General features: G+C 37.2%; 1 protein-coding gene across 4 annotated transcripts in view; it reads right to left on the minus strand.

The window, feature by feature from the left end:
• The window catches only part of FSTL5 (follistatin like 5), a 542,283-nt gene that overhangs the window by 120,321 nt on the left and 399,341 nt on the right, over positions 1 to 22,621 (minus strand). For all 4 annotated transcript variants that reach the window (XM_045831808.1, XM_045831806.1, XM_045831807.1 and 1 more), the window contains exon 8: positions 18,322 to 18,442. In XM_045831808.1, the coding sequence (XP_045687764.1) occupies positions 18,322 to 18,442 (121 nt within the window). The remainder of the gene's footprint in view (positions 1 to 18,321; positions 18,443 to 22,621) is intronic.

Here is a 22,621-nt window from a genome sequence, read left to right on the forward strand (position 1 = left end):
GTCAATTTCTAAAACGTTCTTTCCATTTGGTCAAATTTAAAAATGACACAGGTATCAAAGAATGAAATCAAATTTACTAATATATTATATGGTACTAAAGTATACTAAATTACATAAAGATTAGTTAATATGTCCAGTCTTTTCATAAATGCCTGCATTATACTATGCTATAGTATGCTATGCTATACTATACTATGCTATACTATGTTTGGCAATTTTAAAGTGTTTTTACTCTTTTGGATTGAACCACAATTTAAGTATAATATGGAAGAAGTAGTCATATATAGTATACATAAAATGAAAAATTCATGAAAACACCATCACCAGTAACAGTAAAACAGCACAGGCAAAAAGATTAGGCAAATTCATTAATTTACATGAAGTAAAATTTATTTTTAGAACATATGGATTAACAAGTACACATGCAAATTGCAAAAGGTGCTTAAAATCTAATTAAGCTATCTTGAGAGTGCCCTCATGCTAAATCTTTAAGATCAAATAAGCCTCATTATCACATTAACCTTCTTTCGACTCTCTTGTTATACAAGTGTCATTACATTAATTAGCCATTATACTGTTCTTTAAGTGCTGACCACCGCGTGAGTGTTTTGTAACATTTCCCAGGCTTGTATACACAGAAGTAATCTGTGAAATGCCACTCCTCTCCACCTGTATAAACCAGTCCAGTAAACTAACTCATGCTATTTTAGGTATGACTATAGATATAATCAGATCATAATTTTATGAAGGAAAATGGTCTTGTAATATTAAAAACCAAGACTCAGTTCATTCACTTACCCATACAAGTGCAAAGTTTATTCACTTATACTGTAAAAAATTCTGGCTGAATGAGTCAATTGCAGGTGAATACAGAACAGTAGTATCTGCAAATGAGTCATCTACCTGAGAGATATTTTCCTACCACACACCTCTTTGATTCATGTAAAGAACTTTATCTCTCCCCAACCTTACTAAGTCCAAAAGTGAGAGAAAGGATGAAGCATCCACGTTTTAAGAAAGACTAAGTGTATTCTGCTCATCCCCTCTTACATTTTGGGTCTGCCTGCAAATACGATGCATTTTTTTTTCAGCTCTCTTGGCAAAATCAGTGGTATTTCCATATGCTGAGGTCAATAGCAATATTGGTTCATGACTTGGTAGACAATTAAATCATAGCAATTAAATAATTTCCTTATATTTCAACCACATTCTTTAACAGCTTTTTTTTGTAATGCAGAAATTTTGTTCTTTTATGGCTCTCTACTGCATTTTTCTTTTAGTTTGTTCTGAAGGCAAGATCACAAGAGAGTGTTGATACTACTGATCTCCTAAACGCCCAGTATCTGATGTTTTCGGATACCTCGTGAAACTCACAAAAATTGTGGCTGACACACTACAACTAGGGGAAATCTCAGCATTTGATGTGGCTCCAGTGGGTAACTTAGCCCTGGTGGTAAGCGTCTTGGAGCTGATTTTTTAAAAATAGTAACAAAGTTGGCTTCTATATGCTGCAGGCTCAGCTCCTGGTTTCAAGGCTTAAGCTTTAATGAATATAAGCTAATTAGATTTGATCTCATTGAGTGACATGTTTTTCCACAAATGAATAGTCCTGTTCATGCAAGCAGAACTGTGTCTAAAAAGTACACACCTTAGGAAGCAGGTCACACTGTGTGAACTGCCATAGTTCAGCTTTGAATTACACAGGTACACTTGGGCCTGGTATTTCAACCAAGGTTAAAACAGGGATGGGTTCTCTGTAATGTACCAGTGAGTGGCTTTTACTGTGTTTCTCAACCAGGTACTTTGTTTCCTAATGCACAGGCAGCTCATTTCCATTAATGTTACAAAACACTAAGTACACAGATTATGGCTTTAAGTTATTAGTAGCAACCCTAGGTAGGCAGGTCTGACCTGACTTGCCCCAAAACTACTAACTACCATTAGTTACAAAGCAGGGATCTTACAGAGCTAAATTTTTATAAAGTAGGGCTTGTTCAAAGGCTCCTGGGTACCAGAGCATGGTTGTGTGGTAACAAATACAAGTACTTTCCAATTTTCAAAAGTTCACATTACACGGCCTTGCTTTTACACAAGACCTACGTCAGCACCTGTTTCCCCTCATTGTCACAGAGCCAGCATACACCCAGAACAGTCAGAGTGGTTCCACCAAGCTCCTTCCCTGGGAACGAAGGTCAACATCACACCATCAACACCAGAGCTTTGGACTGTGTCTGTAAGCATCTGTGCTTTACCTCCATGTGTTTTGTGCATCCATTACAAGGATTTGTCCTAAGGCAATTCCTTGTTTATTTTATATCATTTCAGTTTATAGAAAGTTTCATAGGAACGTTCTACTTTCAGAGAGTGGGGGAAATCCGGACTCCAGTTTCCTCATTTACATAAACTTTAGCATGGCTTTAGACTGCAAAGATTTACAGTATTTCTTCACCCCCCCAAAAAAGCTACATATTTTATAAATAAATAAACACAACACAAAAGTTTCTTAATTTAGAGAAAGAACTCTCACAGTCTTGACAGAGACAAAACATGAAGCCTAAAACAGCAATTGGACTTCCACACCGTCACTGCCTCTAAGAATTAGATTTTTCTGAGAATGTCAAGGAGAAACTGAAGTTTCATCAGGATATGAGCAGTAGAACATAAGAATAAAATCAAGAAAGAAAGACTGATTAAACTAGATAGAAATTACTTAGGGGGACACTTAGAGGACAGAACAGCCAGATATGAAAAAAAATAAAATTAGATCTTGAAGTACAATTTACACGCGGACGCACACACACACTCCATGAAGCAGCACCTCTTAAAAAAGGCACTTTTAAACAACGAGGAAACATTTTAGTTGCTTATTTAGTAAAACCATAGATAATCCCAGCAATCTGATAGCAGAGAAGAGTGGGAAAAAATCTCAGACAGCAGACTAAAGTAATTCTTCAGTGGGATACTGAACCAAGAACTAATAAGGAGCATTTATTCACATATTCATGTGTACTGATCCAGTAAATATTTATTGAGTCATAACTATGCACAAGGTACCATAATAGGCACCTAAAAGCAGAGAGAGAGAGAGAGAGAGAGAGAGAGAGAAGAGTGAAGGAGAAAGACAAAAAGATAAAGGATCTCCTCTAGTGAGAGAGACCAAAAATAAACTGTAAACATATTAAATAAGTAATTGGCCTTATCTAATTAAATCTAAGATGCTATTACTTATATACCACTAACAAAGAAAACAAATGTTGCCAGTTTAATACATTGCTTTTTATAGCCACATATTGTATAATGTATCTCTTATCAAAGATGTTAAAAATGAGGAAAAACCCAGTGTAAATAGTATATGCAACTTGATAGAAGGTAGTAGTGTCATGGGAAACACTGAGAGAGACCCCAAGTGTGGGAAGGTGGGAACTAGTTGTAATTTTAAGTTGTACGGTCTGAATGGGCTTCACTGAGAAAGGGGCACTTAACCACTGAGTCAAAGGGATTCAAATTGAGCCTTCTGGAAATCTAGAAAGTTTTTGTTCAAGAGAGGGAATAATCAATTGCAAATGATTGTTATATTTAAGGACAAAATGATGGTGAGCACAAAGTAGAGACGGAGTAGAGTTTGCAAAGGGGACAATAATATTGTAGGATAAGAAGTTACTGCAAAACCAGAACATTTATAGTTTTGAAGGGCACTCAAAAGACTGGCTTTTAATCTGAGTGATGCTGGGAGCCACTCTAGGATTTTAAGCAGAGGAGGGATGTGATGTGACCTCATCAATGTGAGGCTGGGATCCACACCAATAGGACTATTATTTCCTAGATCTCCATCAAGTGTTTACATAAATCGTGGGAAACAATTGTGTTAGAAAGACATAAGGGCAATCTAAAATTCTCATGGCATCCTTGGGTGTATTTCAAAGTGACAGTAATTGCAGGTGGTCATGGAGCTAACCTAAGTACTTAAAGGCACATGGCCAAAAAATCTATGGGACTGAGCCTCTGAGGGAAATCACAGCCAAGATGCAACATGCTGAAAGGAATCTAGGCAAAATAATGATGAATCACGCATGGGCCTGAGTTAGATATTGTTGTAATGTAAGGAGAGCCCCTGAGTGGGATTACTCAAATCAGTAAGGACAAGGTGTAAAATATTGGTTTGAGCTGTGAATGTTTTTGGCAAATCAAATGCAATGTTTTCAAATCTCTCACTATGACAGATCCCACAGGACAACATATAGGAAATACAGGGAAACAAAAATGTATGGGTCATAAAGGAGACAGCAATAAAATGTAGGAAAACACTTATTTCAGCAGACTGCCCTACCAAAACTAAAGGAAAGAGTCCAAATCAAGAAGATTATGAAAGTGGCCAATTCCTTCTGAAAGAAATAATGGAACAACTAACAGAAAGGTTACTTTTGAAATGGGGGTGGGGGATGTAGGAGAAATAAATATATAGCACAAGGTCTAGAAACATTTTAAGCTGAGAAAATGTCATCGTGGAACTCACAGTGAGGTTTGGATCTCTGCCACTCCACTGGAAGCACAGTATTCAGAAACATTCATCTCAATTTTAGTTTCTGACTCAGTAAAAGTACAAATGCACATAATTCCATTGGGGCATTAGGTGCAAAGTGCCTATTCCCAAGGACAACATGATAGTCTTAAATGTTTTCTGAAAGAGGTGGCACTCTGCATGGTTTGATTTTTCTCCCAGAAAACTTATGAGCATTATGTTCTTGTGGCAAAATCAGGCTGGACGTACACTAAATGGATTTCCTCTTCTTTCTGAGCCCAGAACTAGCTTATTTTTCTCAGACTCCCTTACAATAGAATACACTACTTGTGAGTCCAGGTTTGCAGGCAAAAATTCTGTCTGCTACCATAAGGCCTGTCTTAAACATTTATTTGATGCTTCACATGTGGTCTCTTCTGTTGTCAGTAAAACAAACACAGGAGATCCAGTGGGGAACTCCAAGGTCTTAGGGAAGTGATTTTAGAACCATCTGTGGTGGAAGTTGTTTTTTCCCTATAATTTTATAGCATCAGAAAATAAGAACACTTACATAGATGATATAGCAATAAGAAATTACTATAAAGAAATTTTTTTAAAGCCTACTCCTAAATTCTATGCTCTACCTCATGAACAGGTAACAAATAGTTCACAAATTGGAGCAGAGACATGGAGCGGACCTGAATTTCACATGTTCAAGGATGTTTATTAATCTAAAGAAAAATTCAGAAATTTGGATTTACATGAAAGGGTACATGTAAGAGTCCTGTGTGTCTATTTTTTAAAAAATTCTGTGAGAGATATTTAACTATTTAAATAAAAAATAAAATGATAGATGTGTTTATAACATATATAGAAGTAAAATGTTTGCCAATATTATCAGAAGAGATGGAAAGGAGAAATCAGTGTATGCTATTTTAAGGTTTTTACTTTATATATAAAGTGGTGAAATATTTGAAGATACATGGTAATATGTTTAAGTTGTATATTGTAAATATACCTTATAGCTATACTTTAAAAATGAAATAAAAAGAGGTATAGTTAATAAGTCAATAGTAGAGAGAAAAGAGAATTCTAAAAGTTATGCAACCCAAAAGAAGACAGAATATGAGGAAATAATGATTATTGAACTAATGTGACCATTTGAAAACAAATAATACATTGATACACATAAGTCCAGTGAGAATTAGCCCATCATATATAATACATGTTGAAGTTATCTCAAAGCCATAAACTTTTCAAGGATTTCTCTCACTGAAAAGTAAATTAGAGAAGAATCTGATTCTTAAGAATTTACTCATATTTAAAACTTTGGGACTTTCTATAAAACATTACAAGAGCAGAAGAATTATTTTTGGATATTAATTACTTTAGATTAATTTATTTGGAATTTTAATCTTTGAAGTTTTATTTCTCTCTGGGAAATAAATTACATATTAAATTTTGAGCATTTCTATACTCTTGCTATTGCATAATTGAAGTATCTTAATATCATAATTTAATCTAATTGCAAAAGATCTGAAATGCTCTATTGAACAGTGTTAACTGGACATAATTTAGCATGGGAAATAATAGAGAGAAAGAATTTTTAGGTCTTGGAGTTAATGAATTAATGGACTGTTCTATCATATTTCAAGGGCTTCTGGAAGCAAACACAGTGCCCACAATTAGTTCTCAAAGGGAAATACAAAAGGACAGCAATAGTAACTAAGGTAAGGGCTTTTCTAAGTAAGAGTGTCCTGAAAAACACCTCTGAGAAATAATTTAGGTTCATATAGTTGATGTGGAAAGTGATCCCAGGAAGCACAAGTTAGAGAGTGGAAAAAGATAGGGATTAAAAACACAAAGAAAAGCCCTGGCTGGCGTAGCTCAGTGGATTGAGTGCGGGCTGGGAACCAAAGCATCACAGGTTCAATTCCCAGTCAGGGCACATGCCTGGGTTGCAGGCCATGGCCCCTAGCAACCACACATTAATGTTTCTCTCTCTTTCTCCCTCCCTTCCTTCTCTAAAAATAAAAATAAATAAAATCTTTAAAAAAAAACACAAAGAAAGGAAGGGAGGGAGGGAGGGAAGGAGGATGGAAGGAAGGAGAAATGAAGAAAGGAAAAGAAAAGAAAAGAGGAAAAGAAAAACAAGAAAAAGGGTGGGGTGCATTCATGAGATTCATGAGCATGTTATGACTATGAGCAAAAAGCTCAATTCCAGTGTGGACACCTTGAAAAATTACGTACAAGGCAGGTCAGGATATTCCCACAGGATGAGTGGGAAACTGTGCTTCTTGCCAAGTGACCTGTATCCCTTATTGGTCAAAGACTATCCCTGGGAACATTGAATTCCTAGCACATCTGAGCTACCTTGAGTGCATCTGGTAAAGTTTGCTATGTCAAATAAAGTTCTAACAAAGAGGGGCAGAAAGACTGGTTTCTACAGTAACAAACTGTCAAAGGACCTCCACCACAGCGAGGTGGCCCATGTGGAGTTTGTAGCAAGACATCAAGATCCTGTCTGCAGGACCTCATGAGGGGGAAGAGTGATTTAATACACGTCTGGTCTCACTCTTTCTAAGGGAAACAGTCCCTGAGATCACCATACACTTAGTTTCAAGTCAAAATGAAGAGAATAAAGCTGGAAAATATGAGGAAGGAACATGTATTTACATCAGATCACCTGTATCTAGCCAATACAATTCTTAGAGCAGTAGTTCTCAAACTTCACCATCAAAATCATCAGGAGGGTTTGTTAAACCACAGGTTGTTCCACCTCACGCCCAGAGCCTCTGGTTCAGCAGGTGTGGTGCATCTTGCCCTGATGATTTGCACTTAAAACAAGATGCTGATTCTGCTTGCTCACGAATATCAGTGAGAGAATCACTGAGCCTGAGTAACCCTCAAGGCTTCTTTCTATCTATCTATCATCTATCTATCTATCTATCTATCTATCTATCTATCTATCTATCTATCTATCTATCATCTATCTATCATTATCTATCTATCTATCTATATCTATCTCATCTTTGTCATCTCTTAATAACTTGGTAGGAGGAGCAGAGAAGAGAAAGAAGGCCTCCCAGCTCCTGCTTTCTGGACCTTACTGTTTGCAGGATGGTTTTATTCCCATCTGTACTTTGGCCATGCAGAAAGCGCGGCAGGGTTAGCAGTGAAGGCTGCCTGTGAATGGACAAGAAAGTTCAATTCTATGGTGCAGACAAAGTCTCCCATTGTTGCCTTAAACTTAAGCCACTTTCTAACTTTAAAGGAGAAAAATAAGAGTGTTCTATAGAGACATCCTATAAAACCAGCAGTTTTGTGTAGAAACTTCCGACACGAGTAGAAAAAAAATACACTAGATATGATGTGTGAGGTCTTAAACAAGATGAGCGGGAAATAGCAGCACAGTGTGGGTCCATTGTGAATATGGACAAGCTTCTTGCCCAGAGGGTAGTGTAAACACCGAATAACTTAAACTTTCAAACATTCTGTATCACAAGCTGAAGATCTGAAGACAATTTACTTTCTATGAAAAGAAAAAGGAAAGCATGAAATGAATTCCACTGGTAGAGTCAAGCTCCTTTGATTTATACATAATGTTTCTTCTGACAAGGACACAGGAGCACTCTCCTGTTTCAATAACCTAATTTTGCATTGTTTGAAAAAAAAAAGCAGGGCTATTGATAGAATTGCACAATGGGATATTTAAATAGACTTTGCACTTCAAAAACACTCTTGTAAATTCCATTAACTTGTGGTATTTTCAGAGCTTTTTATGGTAATCAATGATATATTTTATTTTTATTACTAATTGACAAATGGTTAAGATAAATATGTCCAATTCCCTATGAAAATCTAATTTTCTAAAGGTCTTTTTAACCTTTTCCAAAAAGTGGATAGAGAGTGGAAAATGAGTTAAACTAGTTTTAGAGATTTATTAGGTCTATAAATGTGCTATATGTCTATCTAATTTGCATTTTCTTGCATTTCCATTGTATTTTTCCACTGTCAATGCTCATTCCTAACTATTCTTTTGTGATTGAACAATAACAATAGTTTGAGTAATCTCAAGTTTCCTATACTCACTTGTATAGGATAAAAACATATATTTGTATGTTTTTGTATACAAAAATCACTTGTATACTCACAAAAACATATATTTAAAGTTTTGCCAAATATAAAACACCTTAAAAGCAAAGGAAAAGGAATCATCAAAAGGGGAAGAATGGTTTGTTGTTTAGCAAATCTCACATAGGGCTGCTATTTTATAGCTAATCCCACCATTTCAAAATATTGCATTAGAACATGTCATGTTAAAGAGAAAACCACAGGCCCAAAAAGGTGTCACTCATGCTAAAAGCCCATGATCCCAAACCTGGATTTAATACCTGATTTAACTGCAGTTTCAACTGCTCTCAGAAATGTAATCTTAATCAATCAGTTAAATGTTTTGGTCAAGCACCAGTAATTTGTCAGGTGGGCTGTCACCATGCCCCACAGAAAGAAGAGGCAGTTTGTACAATAAAAATCCTTCCTGTTCTCTTCCCCAAAGAAAAACATGTCTTGGCCCTAAAATAATCCTCTCTTTTCTTAATACCTCCCTTACCCTATCCTTCTTCATATAAAAATCTATACCCTTTTGCACAAATCCTTGGAGCTCCCTCTAGTTGCTAGAGGAGATACTGCTTTATTTATGAACCACGTAATAAAGCCAATTAGATCTCCAAATTTATTCAGTTGAATTTTGTTCTGTCACTATTTTGCAAAATAGTTTGACATACCAGACACTTCTGTGGCAAAGATAGCTAGTTACCTACAAAATATATTCCCCTTTCCCTCCATCTGCGTAATTAATTAAATGCTTAATTGTTAAAGAAATGTACTTTGATAATCTCTGTATTTCTGAGAGGACTAACAGAAGTTATTGTTGGTGCTTCCACTAAAGTTCCTTTAAAAAAATGCTCTGTCGGGTGCCCTGCACTATTTTTTCCTCCTTCTGTCTTCTCTTTTCCTTGTGAAAATATGAACACGATTGAAATGTTCACCACCATTTGGACAACAAGGGATGGCACTAAGAATGGAAATCGTGTCCTAACCACAATAAAGGAAGCATAAAATAACGACATCATTATAGACTGGCCATCCTGAATCACCTCATTGGGTCTTCTTCCATTCATAAGGGGACAGAAAAACAGTATCTTCTCTAAGGCCCTGTTATTTTGGGTCACTGTTATGGCAACTAAAGGCCATCTCTCACTGATACACACATAATGTATTTTCAACAGATTTTTAGCCTCTTCAAGTAGCTTTAAATATTAATGATGATTCTTGAAATGGACTTACTGCCTCTCCTCATTGATAAAAAAGCATCAGAACAATATTTGAATTTGATGAATTACTGTTATTTAATACTTCATTTCTCCATTTCAGCTAAAACCATAAGTGGCAAGTTAGATTTAGAACCTCTGAGCTGCCTAAACATTTATCACAACTTTACGGTCCACATATTTTTAATCTAATTAAAAGTATTTCTTATAAACAGTAGTTGCCAGATGCCTTAAGAAAATGCTGTGAGTGAAGGTATTGCATTTCTTTTTCTCTCGTATACCATTTTATTATTATCTGACCAATTTGAAAACTACAGTCAATTTTTTACTTCATTTCATGTTTCTCATGGTCTTGCTTCTTTCCTTACCCTCCCACTTATTCTATTCTGTGGCCCCTTATTATGATCATTTTCTTATAACTTGCTTAACTTTCTTGTATGTCTCTCTCCCACTTACTCACCTGACAAAATAAAATGCTGGTTAAGTCCAAATCATTTCTTTCTATGACTGCAAATTCACAGCCAACCACAACTGAATAAAAACATGAATGTAAATCTTCTGCAGGACTACCAGAGATCTACCCAGCATAACAACGACACACTGCTGTTTTCACCAGTTTCCTGTCCTGCAGGGTAATTATTTTTACATCTCTTCTCTCCCTCAAACTACTAATGTTCTCAATATTCCTCATTTTCCATAGTTGGGATTCCTCATTGCACTGAAAAAATTACAGCAATGTGAAGAGGATTTCTGCATGCTCCCACCCTGAGTACCTGTTACGAGTCTGTCTTGTTCAATGTTTCAACAGATTAATTACTCATTTGCAGAACACCAACCCCTTTATGGGAATAACCATTATATCAACTCTTTAAGGACTTGACTATTGAAATAAATTATCCCCTTTTCTCTTAAATGAGCTGCATTGTATCTTTATATATCCACATGGAAACTCAGTTTCTTTAATTGGACCTTTTCTACTTTCTTTCTTTCTGATGCAAAGTGGCCTCATCCAGCCCTCTGACTCACCTTCCTCCTCATTCCTTGCAAGTCCACTACCTTCATCTTTAAGCCCTCATGGAAATGAAGTTCTGATCAGCATCGAATAATCTTAGGAACAAACCCCTGAGTGTGCTGACTCCAGAGACAGTTTCAGTCAAACTGAGATAACATGTAGGCCTCAGTTGTGCTTTAGCTCCAGGCCCAGAAAGTGGGGAAACCGGACAAAGCAGTACCATGGCTGTCTTCAGTCAGGACCAGATGCACTGACCAACTACCCACTATTTTACCATCAACCAATCAAGAGAGACCATGACCCTGACCACGACTTTGACTCCCTTAGTCACCACGATCACTGATTTTTACCTATATAACACATCTTCCTGAAAGCTATCCAGAGCCAGGTCTTTGAGCAGTAGCTCACCTGTACCCCGGGGCGTGGGTCACTTCTTAAAAATAAACCCTTACTTTAATTGTTGGAAGTTCCTGTTTGTGTCTTAATGGACTTTGGTGAACACATGCAAATGGACCCCTTTGGTCTGGGAACATTTACTAAATTGTTTATCTCAGTGTAAAAGGCGATCACATCTGCAATTTACAAAACTCCCTCCCTTGACCACCCATCTCTGCAGCTCCCACAGGGTTTTCTCTCTGGTCACTTTCGACTAACATTCAGCAAAGATAGTGTAATTGTTTCTCTTCCCAAACCCCACCCCTCATGAAGACACTTCTATCAAGGATTTTGAAGCAGATTACATGTAGCAGGAGGTAATAGAAGAGTTTGGCTTCCCTCCCAGGTTTAGGGATCTATGTTCCTAGGAAAGGGAAAGCATTAGTGCCCAGCCTAGGCAATCCCTCCCAAGGTAGGTCTTCGTTTTGTTTTGTTTTGTTCCTGCAGTGTCAGTTACCTGTGGTCAACTGTGGTCCAAAAATACTAAAAGAAAATTTCTATAAATAAACAACCCATACATTTTAAAATACACATAGATCTGAGCAGGGTAATGAAATCCTCAGCAGTCCCACTACACCTGCTCAGAACATAAATCATCCCTTTGTCCACTGTCTCCACACTGTGTGCTCCAAGGTCATCCACCACTTAGTAGCCAACTTCGTTATCAGAAGTCACCTGTCATGGTATCAAAGTGCTTGTGTTTGAATAATCTTTATATGACTTAATATAATGTTGACGATGTTGACGATTTGCATAGGCCAAAGAGAAGTCAGAAAGTGCTTCCATGAAGTGAAAAGGTAGAAGCTCTCAATTTAAAAAGGACAGAAAAGAATTACATGCTGAAGTTGCTAAGAGCTACAGTAAGAGTGTATCTCTTGCCTGTGAAACTGTGAAGATGACAAAAAAAAAATTCCTGCTAGCTTTGCTGTCAGCCTCAAACTGCCAAAGTTATAGCCACAGTATGTGATCGGTGTTTAGTTAGAGCATTAACTCTGTGGGAAGAAAACACGAACAGAAAGCGTGTTCCGATTAATGGGGACACAGCCTACACACAGACTTCAGCAAGGGATACCCTGAAAGGAGTGACCATATTCACATAATTTTTACTATAGCATATTGTTATGTGCTCTACCATATTTTTTGGACCACAGGACACACCTAGGTTTTAGAGGAGGAAAATAGGAAAAAAAATTAAAGCAAAAAATGTGGTAAAATATTTAATAACATAAATAACATAATATTTCACCAATGTAAATATAAACAGAACTCAACATCAGCATTAACAACCATTATTCCTGCCTAACTTGGGGAGAAAAAAGTATGTCTTGCAGTCCAAAAAATATGGTATTTTATTATTAGTTATCATTGTTAATCTGTTACTGTGCCTAATTTATAAATTAAAATATATCATAGTTATATACATGCAGAAAAACACATAGTATATATAAGGCTCAGTACATATGCACTTTCGGGCATACACAGGGGGTCTATTCTCTGCAGATAAGAGGGGATCGCTGTATTGAATCCCTCTTAATTAATTCATAATGTTGAGACTGATAGTGGGGGTGATGGAGCCCTGAAACCTCAATATGTCTTTATTCCCATATTCTACTTAAGAAAAGCCCTTGCTGGTATAGCTCAGTTATATGGGCATCACCCCACAAACCATAGGGTAGTAGGTTCAATTCCTAGTCAGATCATGTGCTTGGGTTGTGGGTCTGGTCCCTAGTCAGGGCATATGCAGGCAGCAACAATCAATGCTTTTCTCTCACACTGATGTTTCTCTCTCTCTCTTTCTTCCTCCCTTCCCCTCTCCTGGAACATTTTTTTTTTAAATAAGCATAGTCCAGGAAGGAAGGAAGGAAGGAAGGAAGGAAGGAAGGGAAAGAAAGAAAGAAAGAAAGAAAGAAGGAAAGAAAGAAAGAAAGAGAGAGAGAGAGAGAGAGAGAGAGAGAGAGAGAGAGAGAGAGAGAGAGAGAGAGAGAAAGAAAGAAAGAAAGAAAGAAAGAAAGAAAGAAAGAAAGAAAGAAAGAAAGAAAGAAAGAAAAGAAAGAAAGACCTGAGATCAAAAGGTACACAGTTCACACAGAAGAGAATGAGCTAGGAAAAGTGCATTTTCCCAATGCAGTTCAGGGCACACTTTGCAACAGGAAAGCCTGGAGTTTGGCTCAAAGTCTTTTCCTGGGCTCCCAGTGAAGCATGGCTAATGAGTGAGGTGTGTAAGAAGCCTGCACATGAATGAGGAGAAGAAACTCCCAAAGAACAGCCATTTACAATGGCTCTCATGTTTCATTAGGCAGCATCATTACATGGAAACTCGTCAAAATGCAGATTTCAAGTGAAATTTCATGAAAGCGCTTCTGAAGTCAGAGTTCTACAATTCTGATCATTTTTTTCATGTGATCCTGATGCAGGTAGCACTTGAGCCATGCATTGCTCTACGACCTGGGGAGAACTCTCTCATGGTATGGGCCTTAGACTGGGGCACAAGTGAGGAAGAAGTTTAAGCACCGTGCCAAGGTGCATTGGGGTGAAAAGAAATAATATTCTCAGGGATGTAGAGAGCGGGCAGACTCTAGTAGCAGCTGTTCTTTGCTAATCCTCCATATACGTTCTTGGTTTCAGAAACAAGCAGGCTGTCTTTCAAAGTATCCAACCTATTCCCTGGGTTTTCCTGGGTCTGTGCTGGGCTTTCCTGCTATCCTATCCCTTTCTTGGAATTTTAAGGGTTTTGAATCCTTATCCTAGGCAACACTTTTCCCAGATTTTCTCTGCCTAGACTCCTCCCATTTGTGATCTCCATTTTGACCCTCTCTGCACAGGCCTCAAAGTTGTGCTTCATTGTCTAGCTTCTACTGAGCACGCACTCAGCAAAGGAATTTCCCTGTCACTCCTTACCCCTTCCTCCGGGTAACCTGGGTGAATGAACCAGTTGTTCCTCAGGGAGATGATAAAATTGGTCTTTCCTGCTTGATTGAGGATTAACATCCCTTGGGCAGAGGATGTGGCAATTCCCTGAGCTGTCTGTAAAGTTGACTTTCCCACTTAATTGGCTTAATGTCTGATTTCATTTGCTGCCTTCCTTTGTTACTAACTAACCAACTACCTTCTGTAACACCAAGATTTTGTGTCCTCAGGTAGGTGCAAATGCTGTATCTGAAAGTCCAGCTCTAAACATCTGACACTAGTGAGAACAACAAGCATCAACTCCTTCCCATCTTGCCTACTTTCTTCACTGGTTTTCTTGAAAGTTGATTTCCAAGCTATGATATTGTGATTTACAGTAAGAAATATTTTCTTTTCAACCCCATTTCTGGCATAGGGCCACCAGAACCTGGGAATTTCCTAAGTTTATTAGTGTTAAGACTAATAAACATGACTTTTGTTATGTTAATGAGTCAACTTTTTAGACCCAACCCTAGGGTGGTGGCTGGTTGTCAGGAAAACCAACAATGTGATCAGAGGTTTGAAACGTCCTATCCTCCCACATTCAGGGAAGGAAAAGGGATTGGAGAATGAGGTCAATTTTCTATAGCCAATGACTAAGTAAAGAAACCTCCATAAAAGCCCAGGAGAACAGCTCCATGGTCCTGTTTTTGGAGAGCTTCTCCAGTAAGGATCCAGAATGCTTCCATGTACCACCATGCCAAGTTCCACGCTCCCAGAGAGCAGAAGCTCTGTTGTTTGGGACTCCAGCCTTTGTATCTCTTTGTTGGGAACCGCCCTGCCTGGTTTCAGAAGCTGTAACCCCCTCCAAGGCTAAGGCTGAGAGAGCGACCATGGACCATAAGCCACTAAGGAGACAAAAGCTTATCTCCCTGGCAGGAGCTCACTTCTGCTCTTTTTACTTCATCATAACTGGCCTCCAATGCTTGGTCGGTTAGCCAATGATGGGTAAGATTCACCAACAGGGGAATGATCTAAGACAGGCACGATCATGTGGGAGGCCCCCACGGAAGGACTTTGGGGACTACAGCAAAAGGCAGTGATGGGCCCTTGTCCCTTGGCTTTGACAAAGTCTGAGTCCTCATTGTCTGAGAGAAATCTCCTAATCTCTTGGCTGCCTTACTTCCTTTGCTCCGCCTAAGCCTGAAACAATGACAAAGGGTGGTGCAGCCCTGTGCTGGAAAGGGTGGGTTCCCCGGGCAATCAGGCCTAAGAAAAGAGCAAATCTTGTGAAACCTGCTTTGTTTAGAATGCTCTCAATTAAATGATAAGGGTCCAAACTAGAAGTAAGTTTGTTCCTCAAAGTTTTATAGCTCTTTAGCTACCTGACCCTGACTCAAAATAGGCCCTCAGAGTTCCTTGTTATCTATTGTTTGACCCTTACTGCCTGACAATGATAAGTGAGCTTTACCTGTATTTCTGTGCAAATTAAACCCAATAAAAGCCCAATGAGGAAAAGGCTCTTGGCCCTTCTCCTTTGAGAGATTGGCCACCTTTGCTCCCCAAGCAGATCATGTCTTGGTAGACTTATTCTCATCCATGACAGCCGGGGGTCCCTGTGGGTCGAGCCCCCCCAACATCTCTTCACCTGCTATTGACCCATATTCTCTAGTGTCCTCTAGTAAATATCCTTTGTAATAAGTTGGTAATCTACTAATATATTTCCCTGAGTCCTGTGAAGCATTCTAGTAAATTAACTGATCCCAATGAGAGGTTTGTGGAAACCTCTCAGTTTGTCAGATGACAACCTGGACTTGCAAATGGCATTCTGAGTTGGAGGGGACACTGGAATCTATACTGAGTTGGTCAAAAGCACAGAAAACAGCCTGGGCTTGTAGCTGGTATCTGACTTATATGTCTGTGTGAAGGGATTGGTAGTCAAGGGGGACTAAACCCTTTATCTGTGGAATCTGATTCTATTTTTGGGTAGACAGTGTCATAGCTGAGTGGAGTTCTTGGACATCCTGCAGGTGTCCAAGAGCTGTTTGTTGATGTGTAAAGGAACATCCTCCCCACACATACACGGTAATTGGGCTCAGGAAACCAATCACCAAGCCTTCAGCTGTGCCTATTTGCCAACTGGATTAGCACCCAAACTCAGCATAGATTTGCTTCTGTTGAATGCCAACAGTAATCAAACCATGAACTCTCAACTCTCAACTTTTCCCCCAACATTTTCTTAATTGATTCCAGGACACCTATTTCTCGTCATAGGGTTCTCATCCTGTCTTCTTTTCTCCACTTGTTAACTTTAGCTCCAAGGTTCAAACTTCACATCCATCTATACTCACTCCTAAGGTGGCCTCTTCAAGCTTAGATTTGTGGCTTTAAATAAAGTCTATGCACTTTGATATTATCTAAATATATAGCTTTAGCCTGTCACTCTCTTCCGATCTCCAGACTTGTGTATTAACTTGCATAGTTGACTTCCATCTGGATAACAACATTGAAGTTAAATTGTTGTTAAAACCATACAAAACAAAACAAAACAAAACAAAACATATTAATCTCACTCAGTCTCTAAAGGTGCTTCTTCTCTGTTGCAGTTTATACCATGATCACAGCTAAACGCTTCTGTATGGTCCAGAATAAGTCACCCCAAGATGTGTTTCTGCAATATGCAGATTGTTTTGTGAGGAAGGCAACTTTAGCCACAGTTTAAGAGAAACTTTTACACCTCTTTCTTAATTACCTAGAAGAATTTAAATTAGAGGCCTTGCCCTTAAGATTATCCAAGATAACTTCTTTCGACCTATCTACAGGGCAGGGCAAACTTCTGTTTACTAAAGATTTGTTCTCCATTGCACCCTCGAATGACTTTGAAGCCCCCTAGGCACCTTACGTTACCCGTAGCTCAGGATGTCTCATGCACACAAGTTCCCTTTCTATTTCCGAACCTCTCTTCAGTGTTTACCTAGTCTCTGGCTTTCTCATATATGTGCGATTCCCATACACATCTATTATTAAATTTTTTTCTTGTTGATCTGTCTCATGTCTATTTGATTATTAGACCAGGCAGGAAGACCTTGAGGGTAGAGGAAAGAGGAATGTTTATTTCACCCCCACACATCCTTCAAATTCCTTGGGTTAATTTTCTTTAACCTTCTTTCTCTCATGCTCACATGCCTTTCTTCAGGGATATCATCAGATCTACTTTCAAAATGCATCCCAAATCTGATCCCTTCTGTAGATCTTCACCGTTATGCTATATTTTAAGCCGCCATTATCTCTTCCTTGGACTATTAAAATAGTTATTTGTTTAACAGACCTAAGTTCTTCCAGTCATTTTAATGTACCACTTCATACACTAAACACTTTGATCACTTCCCATCACATTTCCAATGGGAATTGAAATATTTAGGTCCACAGGGCTCCACGAGATCTGGCCCCAGGCCACCCCTCCAAACTCACACCTGCTGCTCTCTTCATATTCCGTACCAACCACATGAGCCATCTGGCTGTTCCTTCAGAAAGGCAATGAAGTTCCTACCTACTCTTTGTAAATCACAAAGTAATTAACATATATATTAGTATGAAAATGAATCAGTGTGTATTAATCAAATATGCAATCATATATCATCAATTCAACTAAATAACAAAAATTTGAATTCAATCAGAGGTAAATCAAAGCTCTGATTATAAGAATGGTATCAGCTTACTTGGCCAATGTTCATAGCCATTAAATTAGTATGAAATTTGCTCTGGGGAAAAAATGGTTTTCTATATTGTTAATAAAATCAACTAAGTAGATCTGATTAACATGTTTAAATGTTTATTTTTTTTTCAGTTTCTAAAATTGATATGATTACCTATTTGTTGATATTCTCAAAAGTAATTTCAATTTCCTGTGCTTTAATTTTTTAATTAGAACGAGTTACTTGGCAATGATCCATGGTGAGAAAAGTGGTACAGCTTTAGAGTATTTATTCAACTCAACCATTTTTTTAATTAAAAAACATTTTGCTTTAACAATAAGTCCCAAGACTAAAAAATAAAATAAATAAAATAAAATGAAGCCTTGTCTCTCCAGTCAACTATAATATTTTTTAAATATCTAGTGAAGCAAAAAGTAATTATAGCAACTGCACAATTCTTACCGTTCACTTGAAAGATGTGAGTTTGACGGATGTGTTCGTAGCCATCTGCGTAGCATGTATAATTGCCCATGTGAGTTGTGGTAACCTTGGTAATATACAATGACCCATCATCTCCAAAGTCCTATAGGAAACAAGAAAAATTTTAAAAAGTGAGCTGTTTGTGTTTTAATCTATGTTTTAACAATTTACTTTTTAAAAGAGTATACTCAGGAGCAAAGTGAACAGGGTAAAATATCATTTTGAATTTTCAAAATAATAATATGTTAGTCCCATAAAGTTACAAGGCTGGTAATTATCATTTTTATAAGACGTGTTTTGTTTAAAAAGTGTAATCTCACTCATAACATAGCTTTTTAGTATGTATTTGAAATATATGAGTTTATGTGTAAACTAGCTGAATTTCCACATTTTTTTTCTAATTTGGTTTACATATTCAATTAAATAAAACTATACCATGACTTCTTTCTTATTTGTAGCTAAAACAATAGCTCTTAATGACATTCATTACACTTGTAATTGTTCAAGTTTTATGACCCTTAATAATGCATTTACCCAGAAAAAAATATTAAAGCAGTGTGGTCTCATTAAATTTATAGCCATATTGCTAGAGCAGGATTATTTATTTAACCCAGAAACAATCAATACATTAGGAAAATATTACCATAACATTTCAGAGCTATGGGGACAATTGTATAACCCCTTTGAAAAAAAGAAACAAAAAAAATCTCACACTTATTTGTCAAAATCAAATCGAAGAAGCACCCTAGGACCAGTAAAGATAAGCTTTTCTCTTCCATAAAGGCAAGGAATATATAGGCAAAATTGTCAAAAGCAACTTTTTCAGAACTCTGGAAATAGGCAAAAGCTCACACCAATCTACATACCATCAACTGTAGCAATCACTTCACAGTACATGCAAAGCCGACTATCATGTCTGTATGCCAATTATTTCTCCACAGCTGCCTTGGAAGCCTTAACCCACCAGCTTGGTAACTCAACATCCTATCAGACACCTCAGGTCAGAAGTTTGGAACTCCCGAAAGGTCTCATCTTTGTAAACAGATCTACCCACAAGGACTTTATTGGGGGAAAAACAGTTTAACATGACAGCTTCTTAGCATGGAGGTGCTTACTGGTTGTGGATAACAGTAGGTTCAACAACAAAAAAATGAAAAGGAAACACAGGAATGAGATGTCCATGGGGAGATTTGAAAAAAATGTATGTTTTCCTGGGAATTTAGAGGACCATACAAATGTGCAGAGCTATATGCATGGCCAGGAAAGATGTATTTTCTTTACATTTTCAGATTAGGGAGAGAATCCCTAATCCCTCATCACTGATTGACCTTAGTGAAGACTAAGGCAGGCTAGTAAGTGCTTGTAGGAGCATTCAGTGCGTGACAATAAACAGAATAGAGCAGTTCAGCAAAGTCTGGAAGATGCACTAATTCAAGGTATTTCATTACCTCTCTGTCCAATCATTCACTCACCATTAAGACAACTAAGCAAAGATTTCAGTGACCCTGTATTGCAAACTGAAGAAAAATAGATAAATTACACTTCATCAAAATTAGAAACCTTTGTTCCACAAAGGACACAATTAAGAAAATGAAAAAAAAAATTCACCATACAGAATGGGAAAATATCTGCAAATCACTTATCTCGTATCCAGAATATATAATGAACCATGCAATTGAACGATGAAATCACAAATAATCCAATTAAAACAATGGCTACAGGATTTGAATAGATATCTCTCCAAAAAGATTTACTTTGGGCAATATAAGCACATAAAAAGATGTGCAGCATCATTAGCCATTAGGGAAAGGCAAATAAAATCCACTATGAGATAGCAGGTAGGCTCACCCCAGAGCCTGCGCTCTATACCCCTACACCAAGCTGCCTTCCTTCTCAATCACAGACTGGGCTAGAAGCAAAAACTGAAAAACGGCGGAACAAAGGAGAGAGTCAAGACAAGATGCCCAAGACAAAATAGGTCAAATACACTAGAAGGTCTGAAGAAAAGAGGCTAGAAATGTAATGAAAGTACATGTGAAAAAAGGAAGAAAGCTGGATGAATCTCCTAGGATCTAATAACAAAACCATTTAAAATATTAATTGAATGACTCTCTTCCTCTTCTCAGTAGCAGAGAATAAAGATGACTATGAGGCTGCTGTTGTAAGTACTCTTCTTAAGATGTAATTAGAAAATTTTCAGTATCTTTTATTAGTATTATTAAAAGCTTTTTCATATTTTGGTAACTACTAATATTTACCCTCTAAGAACTGTTTATTTCCTTTTCCAACTTTTAAATTTTGAGTTTACTATTTTTCATGTAGATCCCCAAATTTTTAAATGTACTTCTCCTCTTTTAACTTTGTGTAGGATATTTTTGTTTGGGACATATTTTTTTTACTATTATACCAACTTTATAATTAGAAAGCCTTTTTTCATTGATTTAATATAAATATTCCCCAACATTGCCTTCTCATTTCCTCATGTTTGTAAAAGTTATATCTAATCCTTTAAGACTTCCTTTAAATATATATATTTATAAGTAAATATATATTTATAAAGTGAGCATTCATTTTTGTCTAAACTGTAATTATCTCAGCATCATTTCATCATGAAAACTTTTTCACCCCATTTGTGATTTTTTATCTTTGCATATTCAAAATGATAGTACCCAGTGACTTACCAATGTTCACATAAGTATACCTTATGTGTTTCCAATTTACATATATTCATACCAAGTGCATTTCTGTTAAAAATAGCTTTCCTCTAACTGATTTTTACTACAGATTGATTGCAATCAAGAAAATTACTATGGGGCTTTTAAATCTGAGCATGAAAATAACAAAAATGTTCTCTCGGTCGAGAGAGACAGAGAGGAGAGAAAGAAAGGAGAGAGAGGTGAGGAAAGAAGAATAAGAATACAATATGAAATTAGAGGAGAAAGGGAAAGAGAAGGAGAGCAAAAACTGAGGAGGAAAAGGAGAGGAAGAGGAGGAGAGGGAGGAAGGAGGGGAACGTGAAGGTGGAGAGGAAGACAGGGAGCCCAAGAGTGAAAGAGGAGGGAGGGCAGGAGGGAAGGAGAAATGTACTGTATACTGTGACCATCTTATTATTTAATGAAGAATAACATTTACTTAATAACTATCAAATAAAATAAAATTCCTCAACATCATTTTATGTGAGATTAATCATACCCCATTTCTACAGCAGTCAGCAGAAACCTTCCTGGAGTTACAGGGAAAACTTCACGGCCTGCACAGTAGGAGAGGATTTGGAGCTTGACTCCCAGCAAAGAAGTTGCGTAATACAAAAATGTGAGATAAAACTTCCTGCATTACCACGGGCTACCATTAAGAAAACTGCTTATAGGGCCACCCACTTAGGTTAGAGAATGGAAATAACCAAACAGAAAGGCCTGAGCTATCTCAGGTTAACACTAAGACAAAGAGTTGACATGCGGTAGGGTATAATGTTGGAAAGCGAAACTCCTGTAAAAATCAATTCCAAAAGATTAGAGTTAAAAACATTTTAAGAAACATTATGAGCCCAAAATAATTACTGATTACCTAAAATATAAAGCAAGACATCCAGTGTGCATAAGGTAGACAAGCACACGGGGCATGCTCATACAAGGAACAAACTGGGCCGAACTGGGCTCTCAGGCCGAACAAACTGGGGTCAGAAAAGAGATGAATCCCCTCACTGCACAAGTATAGTTGGAAATAATTGTACAAACCCACAGCATATCTGATATTCGCAATTATGTTCAAATTCATATATGCCAAACTGGAAGTAGGTCTTTTAATGTAGATTTTCAGGAAATCCTTTTTAAATCTTCAAAAATCTGAAATAAATATGTGTTGCTATATACAGCTACCTAGAAGCATGTTTTTTTCTTATTTATTATAATAAAGATTTCTTCACCCAATGATGTGAAAATTATCCTAGAATATAACCTTGAGACTATTTATTTAAAGTACTTTACTGCTATCTGTGTTATTCTGCAACATGAAATCCTTTTTATTTAGAATATTCTCTAAATTCCCATATGTGCATGACCTCTTCTAATCTGTGTATCTTTATTAATGTTTTTCTCTTTATTCTAAATGAAAGCAATATCTTCCAGCTCAATTTCTCTCAATATACAACTTTATAATCACCTTTTCAGACAGCTTTTCTGAATAAGCAAGACTAATATTCCCTCAGCACTTTGAATAAAGCACAGATCTTTTCACTACTTAGAATAAAACCCAATAAATATTTATTGAGCATTTAAATATGCCA

Source organism: Phyllostomus hastatus, unplaced genomic scaffold (genome assembly GCF_019186645.2).
Source record: "Phyllostomus hastatus isolate PE091 unplaced genomic scaffold, TTU_PhHast_1.1 phas_contig_159, whole genome shotgun sequence".
Classification (NCBI taxonomy): domain Eukaryota; kingdom Metazoa; phylum Chordata; class Mammalia; order Chiroptera; family Phyllostomidae; genus Phyllostomus; species Phyllostomus hastatus.